The sequence below is a fragment of the Eublepharis macularius genome, chromosome 12, assembly GCF_028583425.1.
Source record: "Eublepharis macularius isolate TG4126 chromosome 12, MPM_Emac_v1.0, whole genome shotgun sequence".
NCBI lineage: Eukaryota > Metazoa > Chordata > Lepidosauria > Squamata > Eublepharidae > Eublepharis > Eublepharis macularius.
The window spans coordinates 50,679,235-50,704,137 of NC_072801.1; the positions used below are offsets into that span (position 1 = coordinate 50,679,235).

Consider the following 24,903-nt stretch of genomic DNA (forward strand, 5'->3'; position numbering starts at 1 on the left):
ATCTTCTCTAATGCAAACTACATTAATACAATTTGTGACTGGACTGCTGCATAAGTAACAACTCTGCTGCCTAACTACTTTATTAGTGTTTATATCAGACTGGAAAAGCTTTAAATAGTTGGATTTGAGCCTCAATTAAGAAAATCCAAGTTAACAGTATATTTACCTGAAATATAATTCTGTACTCAGAGTGTATTATATGACTGAAGATTTCATGTGCAAGAAAGCATGATATTGAACTCCATTTTGAATATCCATTTCAGCTCTACAACAACATAATCCGGGATGCAACGGACAAACCAGACACAAGTAACTGTATTTATTCTACTAGCCTTTCCTGGAAGCCTTAGACTACAGCTAACACTATTTAGCATTTTCTTGATTGTATATACATTGATAGTAATAGAGAATGTGATAATAATAATACTAATCCGGGTGAATGTCAGCCTTCATAAACCTATGTACCTCTTCCTGAGTAATCTTTCGTTCTTGGAGATCTGGTATGTCTCTGTCACAGTGCCTAAGATGCTTGTAGGCTTTGTGTCAGAGAAGAAGGATATTTCTTTCACAGGTTGCATGGCCCAGCTCTACTTCTTCCTGGGTTTAGCATGTACAGAGTGTGTCCTTCTAGCAGTTATGGCTTATGATCGCTATGTTGCTATATGCAACCCATTGCGTTATCCAGCTATAATGAGTCAAGAGCTCTGTAACCACTTAGCAGCTGGTTCATGGCTGTGTGGCTTCTTGATAGCTATGGGGAAAGTCTTCTTCATCTCACGCTTGAGCTACTGTGGACCCAACATCATCAACCACTTCTTCTGCGATGTCTCTCCACTTCTCAACTTGACCTGCACGGACATGTCATTGGCTGAACTCATTGACTTCCTGCTGGCCTTGCTCATCCTCCTGGGCCCACTCTCTGTAACAATTGCATCCTACTTCTGTATCATCTCCACAGTTCTCCGCATTCCATCAGCCAAAGGCAAGCAAAAGGCATTTTCCACCTGTACCTCACACCTTCTAGTGGTCACCATTTTCTATGCTGCCACCCTATTTATTTATGCCCGGCCAAAGGCCCTCGGTGCCTTTGATTCCAACAAGCTAGTGTCTGTTATCTACACTGTTTTAACACCATTGCTAAATCCAATCATCTACTGCTTAAGGAATCAGGAATTCAAGGATGCCCTCAAAAAAGCAACACACAAACCTTCCTCTAGGCACTTGGGATAGTACTGTAAAAGGATTATTTGAGAAGTGTTTTAATCCAGAGATGGTACATTAAAAATCACTTTGCATGTGAAAATTTACCTTGCAAATGACTATACTGATGACTGCAAGGTTATTTTTTAAAAAATCCAATTTGACTCATGTACAAGTAGAAATATTTAATCTGTGGAAGAGGCAGGGCAACTGTGTACATTTACTGCTCTCCCAGTCTCCATATGTTGATTGGTCTTCTCCATAAGGCCCACAATTGTAATCTCCTTCTTCATGGCCTATATATTGCAAAAATAAAGGATAGATGATACAGGACAGACTATACATGTACAGTTTGTATCCATATAATCTCTTCGTAATAGATGATACATTCAAAAGTGGGGCCAGAAGACTCAGCATTCTTCCCAGATTCCAGCTATTTTTCACTTTGTTGTGTTTTTCTCCTCATTACAGTCCAGGTTGCCAGGTCCCCCCAGTCCTAAATCAGGGGGCACACTTGTGTGCCTCCATTCTCTGGTGAACACACCATTTCCAGTGTGACTTGAAAGTGATGGGTTGTTCCTGGGGACAATTCATTAAAAATTGGCTCCCAAATGCTGTTTTGGTCCAATTTTTTAAATACTCTGCCCTGGCATGTGACCCTTATGGGTCACAACAGGAATGATGTAATCACTGGATGGTGGGTGGGCATACACATGTGCTTTGCATGCATGCGTACTGGCTTGCCTCCCCTGTTCCTGGACACCTTTCCCTCCCACCAACCAGAAGGTGGCTGCAGCTGGTTGGGGTGGGGGGCAGAGCATCCACTGACATGGCTGGGGTCTTGCAATCCTTCTACAGTCCCTATCCCAAATGGCTTTTGTATATGCAAGTCCCATGAATTCCAGCATAGCCTTTTCCAGACATCTTTCATGCTTTGCCATCGTTAAAGCTCAGGCTCATGTTTCTTCACAGTACATATGAGAAGCCATAGAGAACTCCCAAAAGCTGGGCCAACTAGGTCAATCTATTGAATGGTTTTGATTTTTATATCAAATGATAGTCTGATTTGTTTTTGTTTGTTTGTTTTAATGAGGCATTGAATGGTTGTTGTGGGTTTTCCAGGCTGTATTGCCGTGGTCTTGGCATTGTAGTTCCTGACATTTCACCAGCAGCTGTGGCTGGCATCTTCAGAGGTGTAGCACCAAAAGACAGAGATCTCTCAGTGTCACAGTCTCTCTGTCTTTTGGTGCTACACCTCTGAGGATGCCAGCCACAGCTGCTGGCGAAACGTCAGGAACTACAGTGCCAAGACCACGGCAATACAGCCCGGAAAACCCACAACAACCATCGTTCTCCGGCCGTGAAAGCCTTCGACAATATATTGGGGCATTACATGTTACAAATATTGTGAACCAGTATGAAGAACTCTAGTCAAAAGTACGGTGTAAAGCGTATTTCCTTTACTGCAAAATAACCTGCTGGACAAGAATCAAGTTTCTTCTTAGTTTTAGTTAAAATTTTTGGGACAACAGAGGAAATTTTGTTTAACTAAAACTAAGAAGAAACTTGATTCTTGTCCAGCAGGTTATTTTGCAGTAAAGGAAATACACTTTACACCAATAATTTATTTGTGGCTTTTGATGAAGCTGTGAGCCTTGCGAAACGGGACAATTTAGCCAGACAAACCCGTTGCCAATCTCCTGCCGGGAGCAGCCAGAGAGAGTGGGCGCTCCCCTGTCCTTTTGATTTGACCCTCGGCATTTATGAATAAAGCTTTGGATTGCAGCAGCGGTCTTTTGGCGTGTCCTTAGTGTGCCTTTGTCTTGGGATCTGTGAGAAGGCCAAAATGTTTTGGTCTAAGGTTTATGGAGAAATGCTGTCAATTACGAAATGTAATTTGTTGAAGAGCCCGGAAATGTTGTTGTTAGGATTGAGTATGCAAAAAGTTAACATGAAGGACAGAACTCTGTTATACTATATGACTGTTGCTGCAAGAATTTTGTATGCACAATACTGGAAACAAGAAGACATACTAGAAGTGGAGGAATGGATCCAAAAGCTGTTATAAATGGCGGAAATGGACAAATTGACAAGGAAATTGTGAGAGCAGAATCCAAATGAATTTTTAACTGACTGGAAGAAATTTAAGGACTATGTGGAAAATAAATGAGATGTGAGAGGACAACTGTGGACTTTAGATAGTTACTAAGTGACATGAGCTATGAGAATGGACATGGACTTTACCTTTGATAATAGGGACTATAGAGTAATTAGAGATAACAATAAGAAATTAAGGGGTTTTAGTGCTGTTGGAGGTCAAAAAGGGAAAAGGGGGAGGGGGAAGGGATGGAGGCATATACTTTAATCATAAGGGTAAATGACTATGTATTGTGTATTGTGTTGTTTGTTAACCCATTCAAAAAAACCTTAAAAAAAAAAACCTCTCTGCCTAAAAATTCAGCATTTGACCTGTTGGTTTTGTTTTTAAAAAGAGTTGCTTCTTTTCATTAGCACAGAGATCAAAGAAAAATTCAAATAGGAACAGAAACTTTTAACTAGAAGATGTGTCCGTTATTTGAACTGCCAGCTTTTGGGTGGCTTCTTGTAGGATTTGGAGAGATCCTTTCACGTTTTCAAAGAGACAGACTCTTGATATCTTGTCATTGTATGTCAAGAAGAGAGGCCCAGGAAGGATAAGGCTGTTAATAATTCTTTGGCCCTGGGAGAGGGAGCGGAGGGGAGCAAAGGCTAGTCAAAGCAGGTATATGTATGTTTCAGGATAAACTTCTCATCTTCCCTGGGGGAAAAGATAGGGTGATTCTAATCAATCTCCAAACCATCCCTTCTGCTTTAGGTTCCTAACTCAGGAATAGAAACTTAGAATGGGGCACTTGAGAGGCAAATGTGGTATTCTGATATGGTCCTGGATCAGAAGTGAGACTCAACTAAGACTCCAAAGACTACACAAGAAGCAACAATGGTGTAACTCATAGCAGGTGTGCTCTGTTATAGCATATATGCATCTTATATGTGCTATTTCACATATAAGAGAGTCCCAAGAAAGTAGGGATGACCAACTATAGTGGGACACCCCTCAGCATCCTGCTGCTTTACTTGTTAGCTTCTGAGGGGCTGGCAGGTGGAAATGGGGGCAGGGGAGCACATTGGCATCATGCTGACATCACTTCTAGTAAAAACTAGAAGTGATGTAGTAGATGCTTTAGAATTTATCCAAAAATATATGGTAAAATCATAGAGTTTTTTGTAAATCATAGAGTGTCTCATGATGTCATCTCCAGTTTTTACCAGAAGTTATGTCAGCATGGTGACACAAATTGCCAGTGTGCCAGGCCCCAGCCTGAACTTTGAACAGTCCTATCAGGTTTAAAGTCCTCTTTCCTGTGTAATCCACTGCTGCTTCCTTAATATGTTGATACAAGAGCTTAGCTCTATTTTTAAGGTGCCTATGTCAGTCACAGTGGGGCTTAAAATATTGAGGTGCATGACAGGTGTCATAAAGCTATTCAGTGCTGTTGTCATTTACAACTTGGTTTACTGACTGCCTGCTGATGGCATGCTAACTCCTGGTGACCCGCCACTGCCCACTGATTGTCAGCTGATCAGTGGGAGGAGGCAGGCTCAGGATATGGGCCCATGCCAGAGGAGGCACATGGAGAAATAAGTGCATACATATGACCCCTACCGATTATATCATTTCTGATGTGATGACAGCATTTCTGACATCTCAGCAGGGCCAATTTGAGCCAATTTTTAGAGACTTGGCCTTAGTACAATGCACAAGCAATGACAACATCAGTATGTGCTACAGTTGTGTATATGTATATGCAGTTGTGTATATACACACACCCCTACTTCTGCCTGGCAATCATATTTGCACCTCCTTCTCTGTTACATGATAGAGAAGATCCCCTACTACACAAATGACCAGTGCCCAGACATTATAAGAGTCCTGTCAGTGAACACTGCAGAGGACTTAAGAACATAAGAGAGCCCTGCTGGATCAGATCAGCGGTCCAGTTAGTCCAGAATCCTGTTCCACACAGTGCCCAACCAATTTTCCAGTAATTTTCCAGTAAGACCAATAAACAGGGAATCGAGGCCATGGTCTCCCCTGATGTTGCCTCCTTATACTTCAAGATAGGAGAAAATCAATGGAGAGATCAGTGATAAACTATTATCTGCCAGGTTATTGCAGGTTAGAATATGTGCCAGGTTGTATAAGAGGTGGTGGACGGAGTGTTGAAGGGAAGAAGGTGTGGTGCTGCCAAGTGATGCAGCTGCTGGCCACGAGGAACAGCTCTGCTGCTGTTGCTGATGGAGACAAACTTGAGATAACTGGGATTCCATAGTCTAACATTTTTTTGAGAATCCCTTCTACTCCCCCGACCCCTTACCCAGGAAGGATGGATACCAGATCTCATCCGACAGACCCATCTGATCCTGGAATGGAGGGTGCAGGGCCACCTGTGTTGCCTGACAGTGGGACCGCACAAGTGACAGTGAGCGGGGAAGGAGCATGGCCCAAAGTCAGTGTGGGACAAGGCTTCGCCCCCCTTGACATCTGTGCCAACACCTCGACAGTGGGGTCCGTGACCCCGGGATGGCAGGGAAAGACGTCGTGGAACCATGTTTTCCCGCTCCATGATTGACTCGAGTTTAGCCCCAGTTTTCCCGCTCCATGATTGACTCGAGTTTAGCCCCAGTGTTGGAAAACTTGGGGGCAACTGAAGGCCTGGTTTGGAAAACCGGCCAAGCATCCACCTTCACTGTGGGAGCTGCAAGAATCAGCACCCTTCCCTAGTATCGCTGGGATGAGGAGGTGGGTTGCTTGGTGGAGTGTTCCCTGCCTGGAGAGGGGGGAAGTTTCCAGGATTGGACTGCACCCCAGATGGAGCTCATGAGCTGGGATAACACAGATGTGGGTTCGGTTGGAACCTGGGGCAGTGATTCAGGCCCCCTGGTGGGTGAGAAGCAGTGGAGTACCCTCCAAGATCAAGCCCAAGTACTGCAATACGAGATGCTCACAGTGGCAGGCATTGTCAAGGGCTGGATCACAGGCACTTCAGAGATGCCCGGCCTGCCTGCTTCTGGGACTCTTGATGCACTGGGCCCACAGGTTGCGGGCCCTGGCCATACGGAAGAGGCGGTGGAGCAGGTCAATTGTGCACAGAGAGCTTGGGAGGAAAGTTTGCTTCAGCAAGCTGGATGGGATGCTGAGAAAGACCTGGGAGGTCCAGAGGAGGCCCGCTACAGGGTGTTGGAGACGCAAATGGAAGTGATGCTTGAAGACCTCGCGCAAGCCATTTATCTCATAGGTCTGACGGTCCAAGAGCCTGCGGGAGTGGAAAGTGCAGCACTAGGAGATACAGCAGGGGTGACAGACTCGCAAGGTCCTATCGGTGAGACCGGTCCGGCGCAACCTGTAGGACCAGCACCAGTGGCCCCACACCCGCTCCTTGCCCTGCTGGCCCTTCCAGTTCCCATCCCACCGCTGGCCCCACAGGCACCCATCCTGCCTTGCCTCACCGCACCTGCTGCACCTGGAGGCCCTGCACCCACAGTTCCTGCCGGGCCGGCAGGCCCCACAATTCCGCCAGCAGGCCCGACTGTCCCAGCACCAGGGGCTCCAATAGTTTTGGCAGGAGCTGTGGCACCAGCCACACCAGAGGGACCTGGCCCTGCCACGACGGTTGCTCCAGTGCCTCCAGACCCTCAGTTTCCTGCTCCTTGGCTGCAGCCACCAAGGGCTCAGGCCCCATATGAAGGAGTGGGGCCACTAGTGCTGGCCCTCTAAGGGCTACCGGGGACTTGGCTCCAGAGCCCACTCTGGCCACAACCACCACCCCAGCCACGACTGCAGCCTGGTCCCCGGGGGGTGCCACAGAGACCTGCACCAGGAGCGGGAGTGCCTCTCCAACAGTATCAGCCTGCTTCACCACCAGCACGGTGTCTGGTGCCATGGATGCCACCTCAACAACCAGTCCAGCCTCTAGAAGCACCAGCACTGATGGGGACAGAGCTACCCCTGGGATGGATAAAGCTGCAGACTACGTTCAATGGAGAGCCGCATTACCTGGGAGTTTTCATTGTACAAGCCTTGCAATTCTTCAATTAGTGGAGACATCTTTTCCCTATGGAAGAAAGCTGAGTAGCCCACTTAGTGGCCCACCTGGAGGGGATAGCGGCAGAGTGGTATGTAACCCTCTACTATATGGGGCCCCCAGAACATAGAAGTGTGCAGGTCTTCATTGCAGCATTGAGAGCCCAGTACGAAGACCCACTGGAAAGTGAACGGGCCTGTATTGAACTCCGGACCATCCAGCAAGGGTCACAGACAGTGAGAGAGTATGCGGCTAAATTTGGTCAATTAGCCGCGAAGTCCCTGCAGTATGAGGAGGGAGTGAAAATTGAACTATTCCGGAATGGAAAGAATCCCTAACTCTTGGATCAGGCGCTGATGCAGGATGATCCTCCAACACTTCTAGGCTGGATCCAACTGGCATGTGAAGTGGAAAACCGCACCCAGGTAGTCCGTCTAGTGGAGCAACAACAGGTCACAGGGTCTTGACATCCCCCCCAACCCCAAGGAAGAGGCCGCAGCGCAACCAACAGGAGAGGGGCAAGGGAGACGTGATGGAGACAAGGGCTGTGTTTGCAATGTGATAGTGGAGGACATTTTGTCGCACAGTACCCTCTTCGAGCGCAGAACCCCTCTGTTCCCACGACTACGCCAATTCCAGCGCTCTGGGTCAGAAGAAGTAGAGGGTAAGCGAGGTGAGGAGAGAAGCCAAGGATGTCTTAGCTGAGTTGGAGGTCCAGGCCCAGGAGACTGGTGTCTCCGCTGTGCCATCAGGAAGCGAGGAGGATTTGTCGTGAGGAGGCCTCCATGGCAGATCAAAAAGGAGCCCACCCCGAAGGAAGTGAGAGAAAGAGGAGCCATACTATTCATTCAAGTTACCTTAGTTAATCCAAAAAGGGGAACTCATGTGCGGGTGCAAGCCTTAATAGACTCTGGGTGCTCAAGGGACATCATTGCTCCGGGGCTGGTGAATAGTTTAGGGTTGGAAACCCACACCCTGGAACCTCCTATTATATTCTAACAGATGGACGGCTCTAACATAAACCCAGCTGTACTAGAAAAGGAGGTAATGCCTACCGGCATGGGCAAACACTGGGAAAGCTGCCCCTACATTGACAGCCAAGTGGCCAAATACCCACTTATATTAGGTAGTAGATGGCTTTGGGATCACCACCCCTATATTAACTGGGGATGATAATATTTGACCGGGACAACTGCCAACAGCATTGTTGGAGACCCGAATAGGGTGAGGGAGGCCCAACTAGTGGGGAAGTTGCCCTCCTCACTACAGAATTAAATTTAATTCCACCAGAATACCAAGATATGGCCCAAGCCTTGAGTGAAGAGGATGAGCTACCTCCCCACTGCAACACAGACTGTGCCATTGAACTAATCCCAGGCGAGAAACTCCCAAAGGGAAAATTATATTCTATGAGCCCAGCCAAAAGACAAGAGCTTAGGAAGTTTATAGATAAAAATTTGGAAAGAGGCTTCATTCGCCCTGCCAACTCTCTGCATGCTGCCCCAGTGTTATTCGTGAAAAAAGGGATGGGGAATTCAGACTCTGTACAGACTTCCAAGGCATTAATGCTGTATCCATGTCCAACATCTATTCCATCCCGTTGATTCAAGACCTTCTCAGTGTGGTGGTGCAGGGTAAGATCTTTTTGAAATTAGATCTCAAAGATGCATATTTCCATGTGAGAATAAGGGAAGGGGATGAATGGAAAACTGTGTTCAACAGCCCCTTAGGCCAATATGAATATCTCATAATGCCTTTCAGCTTAAAAGGTGCCCCATCGGTTTACATGATGGTCATCAATGAAGTTTTGCATGAATTTCTTTATAAAGGGGTAGTCATTTACCTTGATGAAGTGCTAATTCATTGAGAAGATAAAAAATCTCATGTGAAATTGGTCTGAAAAGTGCTAGCAACCCTCATGCACCACAAACGGACAATCAAATTGTCCAAATGTGATTTCCATAAGAAAGAATTGGATTACTTGGGTTACCGTATCTCTGGGCAAGGGCTAAGAATGGATCCTGCTAAAGTTAAAGCAGTGCAGGAATGGCAAGCGCCCTCAGTGCGGAAGCAATTACAATCCTTCCTGGGCTTTGCAATTTTCTACTGGTCATTCATAGAAGGTTTTGCCCAAATTGCTCTCCCTTTAACGTACCTGCTAAAAAAGAAAGGGAAGAGAGACCAAGCCACCAAGCCAGTGGCCAGATTAGATTGGGGGACAGAATGCCAGCTAGTGTTTGAAAAACTGAAAATCCGATTTACTTCAGAGCCGGTCTTACAACACCCTGATAAGAACAACGCCTTCATTGTGCAAGGAGATGCCAGTGACTCAGCCATTGGAGGGGTCCTAATGCAAAAGGGGGAGATAACAAAATGCGACTGTGTGCTTATCCGTCTAGAAAATTCATGGAGGCAGAAAGGAATTGGAGTGTGTGGGAAAAGGAAGTGTTTGCAGTTAAAGTGGCCCTCATGAATTGGCATCACTGGCTAGAGAGGGCTCATCACCCCTTCCAAGTGTGGACGGATCATAAAAACCGAGAAGCATTGCACACTCCTCTGCACCTTAATGCCAAACAACTATGTTGGCCAAAATTCTTTTCAAAGTTTGATTTCACTTTAAATTTCCTGCCCGGCAAATCGAACTTCCTTGCAGACGCTCTTTCGCACATGCCCCAACATCAGAGCAGGAGGGAGGAGACTATTGATACTTTCTTCTCTCCTAACCAATTAGGAGGCGTAGTAACTACCTGCAGCCAGGCAACCAAAGAACAAACGAGAAAGCCGGAAAGCCTCGAGGAGTGGAGAGGAAAAGTGAAAAGCGAGGTGGAGAAGGAGGGGGAGGAAGTGCCCACAGAAAAGCTTACACAAGAGGCAGCTGGAGAGTGGTTTAAAGAAAACAAACTCTACATCCCGGCTAGCCTGAGAAAGGAGGTTTTGCAGCAATTTATGATGCCAAAACTGCCGGCCATTTCGGGTATTTAAAAACCCTTCATTTAGTACAAAGGCAATTCTGGTGGCCCGGTATAAGAAAAGATGTCTCCCAATATGTGGCTTCCTGCCCTACTTGTATAATGGCAAAACCAAGGAGGGGGAAACCCCCCAGACTACTGCAACCACTGGAAACCCCCTCTTGGCCCTGATAAGTCATTTTGATGGACTTCATCACTGATCTACCCCCCTCGAAAGGTTGCACATGTATCTTAGTGGTGGTAGACCTATTTTCCAAACAAGCCCATTTTGTCCCCTGCACAACAGTGCTTATGGCCAAGAAACTCTCTAGTTTATTTATGAAGCACATTGTAAGACTGCATTCTCTTGTTGTTGTTGTTGTCGTCTTCTCGCTGACTGTGCATATGTATGTCCTGGTATGCCAATAAAGGTATTCGATTCGATTCGGACTGCGTTCTTTTCCTTCCAAGGTGATATCGGATCGGGGAGTACAATTTGTTGCCAACTTCTGGAGGGAGCTCCTACAAGTAGTGGGAATTGAACAAGGATTAAGCTCCACCTACCATCCCAAGAGTGACAAACAATTGGAAAGAATTAATCAAATATTAGAACAGTTTCTCAGATGCTATATTAATTTCCTACAGGATAATTGTACCCAATTTCTTCATTTTGCCAAATGTGTTTATAACAACTCAGTCCACAGCTCTACTGGAGAATCTCCTTTCATGATTGTGCATGGTTATGAAGGTGTAGCCTTCCCCTTTGAAACCAACCCAGAATCTAAAACATTCGGAGATCTAGGAGAATGGTAGATCTCTCTCACTGAGCAATGGACTGTAATCCAAAAAACTTTACACAAAGCTAAAGCAGACTATAAAAAGTATACCAATTGCCATCGTGTGGAGCAATGGGAATTGCATCCCAGAGACAAAGTATATGTTTCCACCCAGAACTTCAAAACAGAACAACCCAGTAAGAAATTACAGCTGAAGTATCTAGGACCTTTTCCCATAAAAAGAGTAATCAATGACGTAATTGTGGAATTAGAACTGCCTAAGAATCTTTGTCAGGTCCACTCTACCTTTCATGTCAGTCTCCTCAAGAAAGCACCTCCCTCAGATGACTGGCATCCTGAGAAAGCAGTGCCTCATCCTTCCCTCGTGGATGGCCAAATACATTATGAAGTAGAAGAGATTTTGGACTCAAAATGGAAGCACAACAAGATATTTTACCTAGTGAGGTGGAAAGACTTTGAGGAGGGGTTTAGAGAGTGGGTGGAAGTCTCCCATGTAAATGCCCCAAAACTGATTGCTAAATTTCACAAGAAATACCTTGAAAAGGCAGGGGCTGCAGGGTGAAGGGGGGTCTTAAGGGGAGCAGAATGTCAGGATGTTAAATCTCCAGCCAGACTAGTGCCATGTTGTGTTATAATCAGTAGTTTTCCAGTTTTCGTCCCTCTAGGTCCAGGTGTCATCCAGGCTGCTCATACCCATGGGAGTGAAGAGTCTTATCTATCCAGTCCAGCCAACAACCTTGATGTCCTTGCCTTCTCAGGCCTTCGCAGAGGAGGTGGCTGTCAGCCAGGCCCGGCAGCCACAAGCACTACCCACCGTTCTTTCCCTTGCTGGGAATACCAGCACTCTCCTCTTTGGCTTGGTGGGTGGGGACATGAGGGTTCTGCCGGTGAACGGCCAGACTCCCACCCCCTAAAGGGGAGGCAGCTCCTGGCACATCCCCATGCCTGCCAGACCCAGCAACCGCCATCTGAACCCACCTTCTGTACACTGGGCCTACGTCAACTGGTGGCTCTAATTGTATCGAGTGGGAGTTTCCTGGGGGACTTGGATTGGAGATGATAGAACTCCAAGAACCGTTTTGCACTGTTGTCCAAACTTGTCCAAATGGCTGTAGGAGAGTCTGCTACACCCTCGCTGTGAATATGGGCTGTCTCTTAAGTGCCCAGAGGCACGTTCCGCCCCTTCCTGAACCACGAACCACGAACCGGTTTGGCAACAGGAGATGTTCATTGCTGTTCGCGAACTCCAGATCATCATTGGCACCGAACCACGATCCGCTGGTTCGTTATTTTTTTGGGTTCATGCCCATATCTGCTAGGGAGTCCTTTCTTCATATCCCTATTCACCTATGAAGCTCAATGGGTGACAATGGGCCAGACTCTCCCAACCTAACCTGTCTCACAGGGTTGTTCTGAGGACAACGTGGAGGATAGAATAAATATGTATGGTCTTCAGAACTCCTTAGAGTATGCATCAGATACATTATAATAGATAAGTTTGTGAATCACCCATAAGCAAGACACCAGACAAAAGCAGAAACACTGCCCCCCCCCCCCGGTCAGGAATAAAGAGGCAGACACAAGGCCTTTGGGTATTTAAAGGGCCACTTTATTTAAAACAATTAACAAACTGTAAATACAGCAAGGGATCTAACTGCGGTACAGGTTAGGCCCGGTGTCCACGCCAGGACTGCCGCCCTGACCTGTGTGGGCAAGCCCTCTTGCCCTGGGTGCAAGCCATCCATATGCATGGCTGCAACCCAGCCGGCCAGGCAAATGGTTCCCCCCTTGAAGTTCCGACCACTCCGTCATACAGCCCAAATGAAGGACATTTACAGGGGGGTCCTAGCAGCAGTCTGCCCTCTCAGCTGGTCGCCATGAAACCCACCACCCAATCAGACAGACTCCAATCCCCTTAGTGGGGATATGCCAAGGGTGCTCTCCGGCCCGCTCCCTTTTCCCCAACTCTATCCTGCCAAATGACCACCTATTTACAGCTCCACCAGTAAGGGCTACCCCAACCCAGTACACAGTGCAAGACAGGTGAAAAACTCCCCTCCTCATCGCCAATAAGGGGAAAGGAGAAAAAAATCCTACCTGGCCCTGACAACCAGCGACCGGCTCTCCTGCACTGACGAGTGTGGGTGGGCTGAGCAAGTGAAGCAAACTGCAGGGCTGAGGAGGCGGAGCCCCCTTGCAAAGGCTTGGCTCTGCCCCCCCAAAATCCCGCACTCAGGCAAGGAGGAGAGCAGCCACTTTCTCCCTCCAAAGCTGCAAACGTGGCCCCCATCCGCAACAGCCTTTGGCTGCTGGCTGGGAGGGCCGTATTTCCCTTTGTCTTCCATGAAGATATGAGGAGAAAACATTTATTTCCTCCTAGCATGGAAGACATGGTTGATATATTCCAGCAGCCAAAAGCTGCTCAATATAGATAAAGTCTCTGCTTACCAGGTCTCTTTTATGCAGACGCACCATTTTTATTTTCATTTTTGTCAGCCAAGTCCAAAATACGAGGAGGGAGCATAATTATCAAAGACACCAATGTTCATAGAAGCATTTTAAACAATTATACAGAATGCATTGTTGGCTCACAAAATGGTATTATTAACACATGAGCATAAGCCTGTATGTTCCTGGGACCCTTAGATGCTATCTGAGCTGGCTGCCTGTCAGAGTACAGCCATGTCTGAGTCATTACTAGCCATGTTGGAGGTTGTAACAGAGAAGATACAGGAATGGATGGCCATGATGTGCTGGTCAACACAAAAACAATGTGTTCTTTGTTCAATAGACAGAATGGTTCGTGCTGAGGCTGGTCAGAGCACAGACTTATGGCCAAGTGAAACCTCATTAGAAAACTGTAGGGTAAATGCACTGTAACATAAATTTCTGACCAACTGCACTAGAGAGTTCTAAATGAGGTGGACACCAAATCTCTTTGGGGGTCACAGGGACTTTCAGTGCAATCCTAAACAGACTTACTCTAGTCTAACCCATTGAAATCATCTGCATCTGATGAAGAGAGCTGTGGTTCTTGAAAGCTTATGCTACAATAAAGTTGGTTAGTCTTGGTGCCACTGGACTCTTTACTATTTAGCAGCCACAGACTAACACGGCTAACTCCTCTGGATCTACTTAGGATTGCACTGTTAGAAAATTAAATGACTAGCTGTGCAATCCTGTTCAGAGTAACTCCAGTCTATGCTAATTGATTTTTATCGCGGTATTTTAATTAGAGTAGCTTGGCATGGTATTACACTATGGATCTCATGGCCAGGATTCCCAATTTGAGTTCCCCTGCTGTTTGTTGTTTTACATTTTGCTTTGATATATGTCTTTCTTTTTTGCCCATTGTACAGTTGCACTGCACACCCACTGAGAGCAAAAGGGGAACAATTCCCATTCATTTCAATATATTTTGGTTCATTTGGCAGCATTATTCTCAATACATTCTGTGGTGGAAGCAGAAGTTTGTTACAGCAGATGTAAGCCAATAGAAGGAAAGATGTGACACATCTTTGAAAGCAAAGGTGTGATTCACAGCCATATATATCAGTCTCTGCTGCTCTCAAACACAGACATCCACCTTTAGCAATGTTCTTCATCCAGAGGAATTGTGTCATTCTACATCTCTGGCATACATAATTTCTCCTATTTTTCTTTGTTTTCATAGCTGTACTTTGTCACTTTTCACTATTGGAAGTGAACAAGTTTCTGTTGTTTCATCACCTCCATAAGTAAGTATCCTATCACAAAACATTGTTAACATAGATTATCATATTATTTACTGATTCCTTTTTCTGTACTTGTCCCACATTTTATGATTTTTTTTTCTTCTCTCTACCCCTCCCCCCATTATTATTTGCTATTACTGTGTTTGTGTCCTTGATAAACAATCTCTGCTTTGAAGCAATGCTTATTTTATTCTTTACAGTTCTATTCCTTTTACATTTTTTAATTGGAGGGGAATGGGTCTGATAAAAATATTCTTTAGAACAGAAGCTTCCATGCCCTTTTAATTCAATAACTCCCAAAATTCTATGCCTCCTAGAATATATTAAATTCTTGTAAGAATTTTTTTTTTAATGGATGGGGGGGGGATTTTCTTTTGGTCAATTTAGAAAGTCAGATCACTGTACATACCTGGGGAAGGGTATGTGGATGATTTGATCTAGATGCTTTAGTGATAGGCAATATTCTAAGTGCTTTTATACTTAGATATAGCAATTGCATACCCATTTAAAAAAACTTAATGGTTACATTATTTACATCTTACTGTTCCTATTACATTCTCCTCTTTACTATACACATTACATAGAATGTTACATTATTTTTAATATTGTATCCACTATATTTGAGAATCTGTTATTTTATGATACCCTGTTCTCAGAATATGAAAATAGGACACTCCATATTTAGATAGAATTTTTAAATCAGCTTCTACAAAAGAAAATGTGCTTTTTTACTGGTGAGCATTTTCCAGTGAGCTCAGTGAAACGGGATGTTCCCCCAGTTAAGAGATTTTGTAAAAAGCTTGGACAATGACCTTTCCTCTGTTACCTTTTCACAACTGATTTTTTTTTTGCTGTGCAATACTGACATATATGTATGAATTACAGACGTCAAAACTGATCATGCGTTTGGCACTCTGAAGGAATTCTGCCTTTTTTGTTTCTTATTTTGGATCAATAAACATACACCTACTCATGTTTAAAATTCTCTTTTCTATACCAATCTTTCTTATATAATGCTTTCACTATTCCATTCCACTAAAGTGTGTTATATGTACCTTGCACAACTTCTGTTTCTTTACCTTTGGCACTTCCCCACTTTTTTAAAAAAAATCTTGTTTCTAATTAACAGCCTCACATAGGGTCATGCTACAAGTGACGAATGACACTTGCCTGGCAAGTGAACAGACTCCCGTGTATTCCTCCCTGTTCACTTGCCATTCACTTGCTCTCCACTTGATCAAGTGAACAGGGAGGAATACACACGAGTTTGTTCACTTGCCAGGCAAGTGTCATTCGTCACTTGTAGCTTGGCCCATACTGTCAGCTCCCTTTCTTTACTTTTGTTGAAAACACATTTCATTTTTTCCCTCTGTCTGTTTTCAAAACTGCTCCTGTCCCTTCTATTTTATATTTACTACATTTCTTTTAATACTGTTATTAATGTCTTGTTTTCTGTCAAAAAAACCCCTCAACCCCCCCCCCCGACAGTCTTTCCTCTCTATTTCTGCCTTTGGGGGGCTATTGAAATAATTTTGCTCATGCTTTATTTAAATATTTCTCCTGCCTGTTTTTGTCTCCCAATGTTTTTACAATGCTTTCTTATACTCATATCATATTGTTTTGGTATTTTCACTATTTCATTAATCATCATATATTTTCAAATATATTTAATATATATTTTATATATATTAATGAGATCTCCCCCTAAGGTTATTTGTTTTTTGCCCACTTAGGCTAGTTTTTATTGAACTAATATTAGTGCCAGGTAACTGAACTTGAAGCATTCGTTTGCTTTTCAGTCAGTAGGTTGGCATTTTATGTTGTTTTGAGGATGGAATGTGAATATGCATCTTTTTCATACTATTGTTATTATTTTCTTTCATTGATTTTATCCAAACTATTTCCTAGAGAGTTAGCTGTTCTTTTTTTTTTCAACACAAGCCTGGTTGTCAATTCACCCACCACCCTCAAATAATTTCTATTTCTGCACTCACATTCCTCTGTCACATTTTCGAATCCCATTTTCCTCCTCTGTTTTACCTTCACAGGGAAAATTAGGTTGAAAGACATTCACTGGCCCAATGTCTTCTACTGAATTTCATGGCTGAACTCAGATTTGAAGTCACATCTCGCAAGTCATAGTTTAACACACTGGTCACCAGAGTCAATTAATGTCATTCATTCTCCTTTAGTCTTTTCTAACTTTGAACAATTGCTTCTTTCCAACACTGGACATTTTCCCCATGGTTTCTAACTGTATGTGCCTTGTATTATTCCTTTCCTAGTTTTCCTTAAACATACTATGTTTTCCTTGATAATTTTTTTCCCAGTTTTGCTTTCCCACCTTTTTCTCTCTCTCATTCTTCCATATGCACTATTACCTATTTTATATCAAGTTGTTGTTATATTTTCCTCTTGGTTTCAGTTATTGACCTGTGGATCAGCCTGTAACTCTGTCAAGATGACCTTGGCAAACTCAAGCATCTGTTAGGGCAACAAGATGGTCAGAGTCCACCAGCCTAAACATCCTGCCATATCCAGTTTCCCTACAGCACCCAATAAGAGGTTAGAAGCAATATATGAGAATTCTTGGTCCATGTGTACATTCCCCTTAACAAATGAATTGCTATCTACAAAACAATAGCAACTCATACTGCCTCATGAGCAAGAGTAGGAGATCAAAGTGTGAAGAATCATAATCTTCCCCTTCTTCCCTCCACCCCAGAATGGTAGGTTAGAAGTTCAGAATGGCATTCATTCTTAAAGACTTAAAGTTATTTCTGAAAGGGGTATAAAGAAGACAAACCATACCAGCAAGGTAAACTCTTAACATATCCTCCCTTGTAATTTGTACTAGGAATATAAAGATTTTGAATAATAATAAAACATTGTAGAAAGCAGATGTAAATTATGTCATCAGACATATGATTGCATCAAGATGCTTTTCATTTTAAAGATGCAGATATGTGCTCCCACGCACGTATAAAATTTCATACAAAACAGCCTTGTTAACGTTTGATGTAATAAAATCAGTATTGCTTTTGTAGTGTTTTATTAATTAATGCAAGGTTATATGTGCATTCATAAAACTGCAAATAATATCAAGATTATTTGAATGACAGAAAGACAGAGGATGGATGGAAAGAGGGAGGCTTTTTCAGCTAGAACATAAAGGAATTCAGTTCTGGCACTTCTTTTGACCACCTTGTCCATACTAGGAAGATTATGTCAAACATTTAGCAATAGTTTTATGTGGGAAGCCATGTTAGTCTGTAGTAGAAAAGATTAGCTTAAAAAAAACCCCTAGATTTCTATGAGCTTTCAAAAGTCAGAGGTCTCTTCATCAGATACTTAACAAAGGGAAATCGGAAAGTTCATACTGTGGAAATCTAGTTGATCTTTAACGTGCTATGGGACCCAAATCTTGCATATTTGGCAATAGTGTGCTACATTTCTCCACATGGTGTTTAGAATATAAACAAATGAAGCCCTGGAGAGATGGCTAGATGGGTGGCTGGATGGATGGGGAAAATATGTGAACCATGAAAGCTGTAGTAAGCTGCAAAATGTTCTAGACAAAAACAGAACTACTAGGATTCCTAAAGTGTTCCACTTCAGAAACAAGCATGGTAATTTGGAACTCCAATCTGCCACATGAATTGGATGATGAAATTTTTGGAACTTGTTAATTGTGTGCTGGCTCACATGCTTACCCAATCACCTTTCCATGTAGGCCCAATGTATATGATTCTTTCCCTTTGAAAAAGGTGAGAAATTATGAAATCTTGGCTTCTGCACTTATATTCACTTACTTGACATTAATTTTGCTTGACTTGAACAGTCAATATGGATAGAATTCACAACATTTTTTCTTTGAATATTCTTTTCAGTTCTGCAATATCAACAAGTTACCTGAGATGCAACTGGCAAACTGGACTCAAGTAACTAAATTCATTCTGGTGGGTTTTCCTGGAAGTCTAAAATTGCAGCTCTCTCTCTTCACAGTTTTTCTAGCTGCCTACACCCTAACAGTGATGGAAAATCTGATCGTCATTGTACTAATCTGGGGGAACATCAAGCTTCATAAACCTATGTATATATTCCTGGGTAATCTTTCTTTCCTGGAGATCTGGTATATCTCAGTCACTGTACCCAAGATGCTTTCAGGCTTTGTGACACAAAAGATAGATATTTCCTTCACAGGTTGCATGGCTCAGCTCTACTTCTTCGTGGCTCTGGCATGCACTGAGTGTGTTCTCCTATCAGTTATGGCTTATGACCGCTATGTTGCCATCTGTAGTCCCTTGCGTTATTCTGCCATAATGAATCAGGACCTTGTTATTCGCTTAGCAGCTGGTTCATGGCTGAGTGGTTTTTCTGTAGCCGCAGGGAAGATCCTCTTTATTTCACGTTTGAGCTACTGTGGACCCAACATCATCAACCATTTCTTCTGTGATATCTCCCCACTTCTCAACCTGGCTTGCACTGATTTGTCATTGGCTGAACTCATTGACTTCCTGCTAGCCGTGCTCATTATCATTGGCCCACTTTCAGTGACAATTACTTCTTATATCTGTATTATCTCTACTGTCCTGCACATCCCATCGGCCAAAGGAAAGCAAAAGGCCTTTTCCACTTGTGCCTCACATCTTTTGGTAGTCACCATTTTCTTTGCTGCCACCATTTTTATCTATGTCCGACCAAGGGCTCTCACCTCTGTTAATGCCAACAAGCTGGTGTGTGTTGCCTACACAATCCTAACACCCCTTCTTAATCCAGTCATATATTGCATGAGGAATAAGGAATTCAAGGCTGCCCTCAGGAAAACTATTACTGTGCCTTCTTCAAGACAAATGGGCTAGTATTATAAGAGTTCTATTAGATCTAAGTTGCAAGCAGCAAAGATGCTATGTTTTCGGATATTATGGAAATGTGTATGGCAGTATTACAAAGATCCAGATTTCTCAGACAGTTTAAATGTACAACACAGCTAACTTTGCTCAGTATGAAATAATATTCCATGCTATGTACAACATAGCTTGCACATATTTAGGGAGTGAAATGGGTGTTATCCATTTTAATTGTGTTAGTTTTTCTTGAGCATAGTCATAGATATGTTACTATAGCTAGTTTAATTTTGTAAACTAAATGTCACTCCTTCCCCTAGTATTCAGGTTACCAGAAAACATTGCAATTGGCCTACATTAAAAATATTGAAATAGTAATATTTTGAAACATGGTTATTTTGTGATTCCTCCATATACTTGTTTTATTTAAGTAATTAGAATGTGGAGAGCATTAGAAAAGTGATGACTTCAAAAAGTAGACTAAGGTCCAGACGGCATGACACTCTGAGAGTTCTCTGTCTGAAGCTTCCCTAGGGCCTTTCTTTTCAAATCAAGTGTGTAGAGCCCCAGTTTAGATCAAGAGCACAACACAGGGGAGATAGAGGTTTACCTTTCTAGGGACAATTTCCCCTACATGAAATAGGTCTGTATAATTGATATTTGCCTTGTGGGCCAAACACATAGACATATGTTCACCTCCTGGAATCCTGTGTATCTCTAAGGGCCATTTCAGGTTGAGAAAACAGTGCCGGGAAGGGGGGGGAGATTTTAACCATGTACCCTCCAATCTCCAGCATTGGAGGGGGAGAAACACTGTATCAATTTAACTGTTCGTGCAGGAGAAAAAAGAGATGAGAATAAAACCTACCCCACCCCTCCCATTTTAATCATATTTGCTTCCCCCATGCCACAAAAGTGCCAAAAGGGAATCAGGCTTGAACAGGTATCTGATGGTGGTCTCCTCTTCAGTTCAGCAGTAGTTTGAGCCAGGTCTGACTGGCCATTTAACTTGTAGGAAAATTTTCCAGTGGGTCATTGTTCTAGCAGGGCATTGGTGGTCAGAAGTAAGAAAAATAAAGCCTCAGCCACTCCATCAACACCTCAGGGGCCACTTTGCTCAGACCCTTCATCCTCAAAGCTAATTGGTGTCAGGCCACCACTTGTCTTTTCCTGTGCTGCTGTCAGTATTCAGGAGGAAGCAGAAGGTGAGCTAACAACACCCATTGTTTGCATCACTAAGTTGAATGACCCCCGAAACGATGGCTTACAGTACCACAAGGGCGACTTCTCTAATTGAGAAATGACCAGAGGTGTATGTGAAAACAGAGGGGATGGATGGCGAGGAAGAAGAAGAGATGATTCCCTCTTCTTTACAGAATAATAATTTTGAGTTCCTAGAGTATAATTTGCAATAAACAGAAATAAACACATATTGATTTTCCCAGTATTTTTATTTGATGGGAGCATAATTAACAAAATAATAAAATATTTGGAAGATGTTTGTTTGCTTGCTTGCTTGTTTGCTTGCTTGTTTGCTTGCTTGATTCTTTCTTTCTTTCTTTCTTTCTTTCTTTCTTTCTTTCTTTCTTTCTTTCTTTCTTTCTTTCTTTCTTTCTTTCAAATTTCTATTCCGCCCTCCCAGGGTGGATAACAGCATATTAAAATACAAAATACAATTAAAACAACATATTAAAATACAATAAAAATCCATACACATTTAAAACAGGATGGTGGACAGCCTTCACAGGGAGGGTTAAGATTTTATACATCCACCCTGTTTTTTCAGGCTGGCGGAGGCCCAGACTCATCCATGTGCCTGGTGGAACAACTCTTGTCTTGCAGGCCTGGTGGAAGGATAGTAGGTCCTACTGGGCCCTGATTTCAGCAGACAGAGTGTTCCACCAGGTGTGAGCCAGGACTCAAAAAGGGTCTGGCTCTAGTTGAGGCTAGGCGGACCTCCTTGGGGCCAGGGACCACCAACAGCTGTTTGTCCCCTGATCAGAGTGTCCTCTGGGGAATATATGGTGAGAGACAGCCCCATAGATACGCTGGTCCCAGTCTGCACAGGGCCTTATAGGTCATCTAATACGGTACTCCACTGGCAACCACTATAACCTCATTTGCACATGCTGGAAAAGGAAGTGATAAAATTTTGTCACAGAATGGGCTGCCTGATTGAATATTCTGAGTGACAGTTATAGCCCCATTATTTCAAATGGCTTGTAGACCTGGCCTGTGTCCACCCAGCTATCAGCTGTTTGCATCAGCAGTTAGATAGGGCTTCTAGTGTCTTTAATAATAGAAATTCAAATCAGAGATGCCAACTAACAGCTGTTTGGCAAGGACAGCTTCCTCTTCCTCCCTCCCTTTCACTATGATCCTGCTGCCTCTGGTGGGAGAATTTTTGGGGGGACCCCCCCAACTGGTAAAGAGGATCCAGAAACTTCAGGTTAATGAAAAACATGCCGTCTCTGAAACCCAGAGCAAAAATTAATACATACATCTTTGATGTACATACCTTTCATGGATTTCAATTGGTAATGTTTCATTGCAATTAAAAAAAAATTCAAATAGAAAATGGGCACTACTGTACACACTGTCTTTCTTTGCTGTGAAGGTTTCTATTTGCAGTTTTGTTTTGTTTTTTAAATGAGTTGGATGTCATAATCCCAACCATAAATGAATACAATGTTACCTGAGAAACATAAACAAACAATCCCATGCATATAAATATTAGTAGATTATATGTAAATATATAAATATAAGTATATAAGTCTATACACTTTGTGATGTGGGACTGTTTTTAATGATATTTAGCAGGTCATGTGTATTTTCTCCATTTCTGCTTCTTCAGTGGACTGTGGGCCAAGCTACAAGTGACGAATGACACTTGAACGGCAAGTGGATTGAGTTGAGCGCAAGTGAACAGGGAGATATACACTTGCCGTTCAAGTGTCATTCGTCACTTGTAGCTTCGCCCTGAGCAAAAATAAACCCAAATCAACGTTCCACTTCCTATTTCATATTTTTTTCAGGTGCAGATCGGTAGCCATGTTGGTCTGTAGTCAAAGAGCAAGTTACAAGTCCAAAAGCACCTTAAGGACCAAGAATATTTCCAAGCTATGAGCTTTTGAGAGACAAACTCATATCCTGGGCATCTTGTTGTTGTTTAAAGTGCTGTTGAGCCCATATCTTGCTTTTCAGGTGCACAATCTGATGTTTAACTTTGTGGCAAGAGCACTAGGGGGACAGATTTCTGAAGCCCCTGGTTACCCTGTGGTCCTCAGAGCTGGGCTAGATGGGTTATTCAGTGTCATAAGAATCTTGCAGGGGGTGCTGGTGCACGGTGGTTGTCAATACCCCTGACATTGGGCCAGTCATTCTCTCTCTGAACAAAACCTACTTGTAAGAAAAGAATGGTGGACTCCACCATACACTTTGTCCTGAATTCTTTGGAGGAACGATGAGGTAAAAACAGTTCTAAATAAAGGATCTCATACTTTGGTGTGCCATTAAAACAATTTGTACAATATCAACATAGCTTCTGAAAAGGGAAGTCATTTTTCAACAATTTATTGAGAAAGTGAAAGTATGCAGATATATTTGAATTTTCAAAGGCTTTTGACAAATTCTTCAACAAAGAATCCTGGGAAAGCTTAGCAGTGATGGGATAACAAGACAGGTCCTCTTATGGATTAAAAACTGGTTAAACGTCAGGAAGCCAAGAGTAAGACTAAATGGACAGTTCTTCCAATGGAGGGAAGTGTTGGGCTATAGGGTGCATTGTAGAGCGCAAATGCTGAAAACTGTTAGCCTATGTGGGAAGCAGAACTCCCCTGCTGCAATTTTCCGTCACGATACTAACCCTCCCCCCCCCCCCAGGTCATTATGATCCTTTTGGCATCCCTTTTGAAGGGATCATGACAAACATTTTAATCCTATCATTAGGCATAAAGGGTATTGGCCAAAGTGTTATAAATTGAGGCGTTTGAACATCGCCAATGACAGTTTGTTTCTTTGTATAATAATATACAATCCAGTAACTTATTTGATATGAGCTTTTGTGAGTCTGGCTTATTCCTTCAGATAACTGTGTTTCACTGCCTATAACTGTAGGCAGTTACTGATATGATATAACTGATATGAAAAATCTGTTTTGATATTTTATTCTAGGTAATATTGTATAAAATACCTTCTACTGTTGTAATTCCATTTTCCAATTCTATATATTATTATTCAGCTCTAAAGTATTATATGTCCAAAATACAAGACTTCTCAGACCTTATTCATGTTGAAACATTTGCCTTTCAAGAGGAAGCTCTCAGTTCTCTGTGTGCATTAAAGTGTTGTTTTTATTTTGATAAGGTTTTTTAAGTCATACTTATTACTGGGGAAGTCTCTTCCTTTTGCTTTGGGTGAAACAGTTCTCAGTTGAAATTGGTCATTCTGTGGTCAGCTGTGCAAATTCAATGTACAGATTTACATTTTTAAAACAATTAACTCTGAGAATCTGTCCAGGGACCTGAAGTCTCTGGGCCAGCCTACAAGTGACGAATGACACTTGAACGGCAAGTGAACAGACTCACATGTATTCCTCTCTATTCACTTGCCCTCCACTTGCCCATGTGAGTCTGTTCACTTGCCATTCATGTTATTCATTAGCTTGGCCCTCTGTGAGAAGTCCTGGGCTGTTTCCAGATGGCTCCCCACTGCTCGTAACAAACCGGAAGATCGTGAAAAAAATGCGGAAGATCCCATTTTCTTGCACGAGATTTGCGCGATGTCACGTGACGTTGTGCAAATCTTGTGCGAGAAAACACGATCTTCCGCTTTTTTTCACCATCTTCCGGCTTGTTACGAGCAGTGGGGAGCTGTCTGGAAACGGCCCAAGTCCCAAGAAGAATCCATGACTTCAACAGTGTCCCTGTTTGCTATTTGGAGTATTTGAGGCACATCTCTTTAAGTTAGACAGATAAGACTTATGCCCTATTGGTAGAAAGCACCCACAAGCACATATAGAATGTTTAAATAATTGATTGTTAGTAAACATATCCCTCAGGTTTTTGCTCAGCAATACAGATTAGGTCTCCTGTGTACAGAAAGAATCTGTTGAAATAGCTGCGACAAACAATGCAACCTGCTTTCTGTGGCTTGGATTGCAAGAAATCAGCATCATGGACGAAACGTTAGGTCTAAGGGAAGGGGGCCATATAATGAAATAAGATTATAGGGACAGACAGCAAGATTAGAATTGT

General features: G+C 43.1%; 2 protein-coding genes across 2 annotated transcripts; both read left to right on the forward strand.

The window, feature by feature from the left end:
* The first annotated feature begins 285 nt into the window (after nucleotides 1–285).
* On the forward strand, nucleotides 286–4,193 carry LOC129339213 (olfactory receptor 6B1-like). The gene is made up of 2 exons (XM_054993811.1): nucleotides 286–1,198; nucleotides 4,093–4,193. Exons 1-2 carry the CDS (start codon nucleotides 286–288, stop codon nucleotides 4,191–4,193), a joined length of 1,014 nt encoding a protein of 337 aa, XP_054849786.1.
* A 9,889-nt stretch (nucleotides 4,194–14,082) lies between these two features.
* On the forward strand, nucleotides 14,083–19,663 carry LOC129339214 (olfactory receptor 6B1-like). Its single transcript, XM_054993812.1, has 2 exons — nucleotides 14,083–14,094; nucleotides 18,719–19,663. Exons 1-2 carry the CDS (start codon nucleotides 14,083–14,085, stop codon nucleotides 19,661–19,663), a joined length of 957 nt encoding a protein of 318 aa, XP_054849787.1.
* Nucleotides 19,664–24,903: the final 5,240 nt, after the last annotated feature.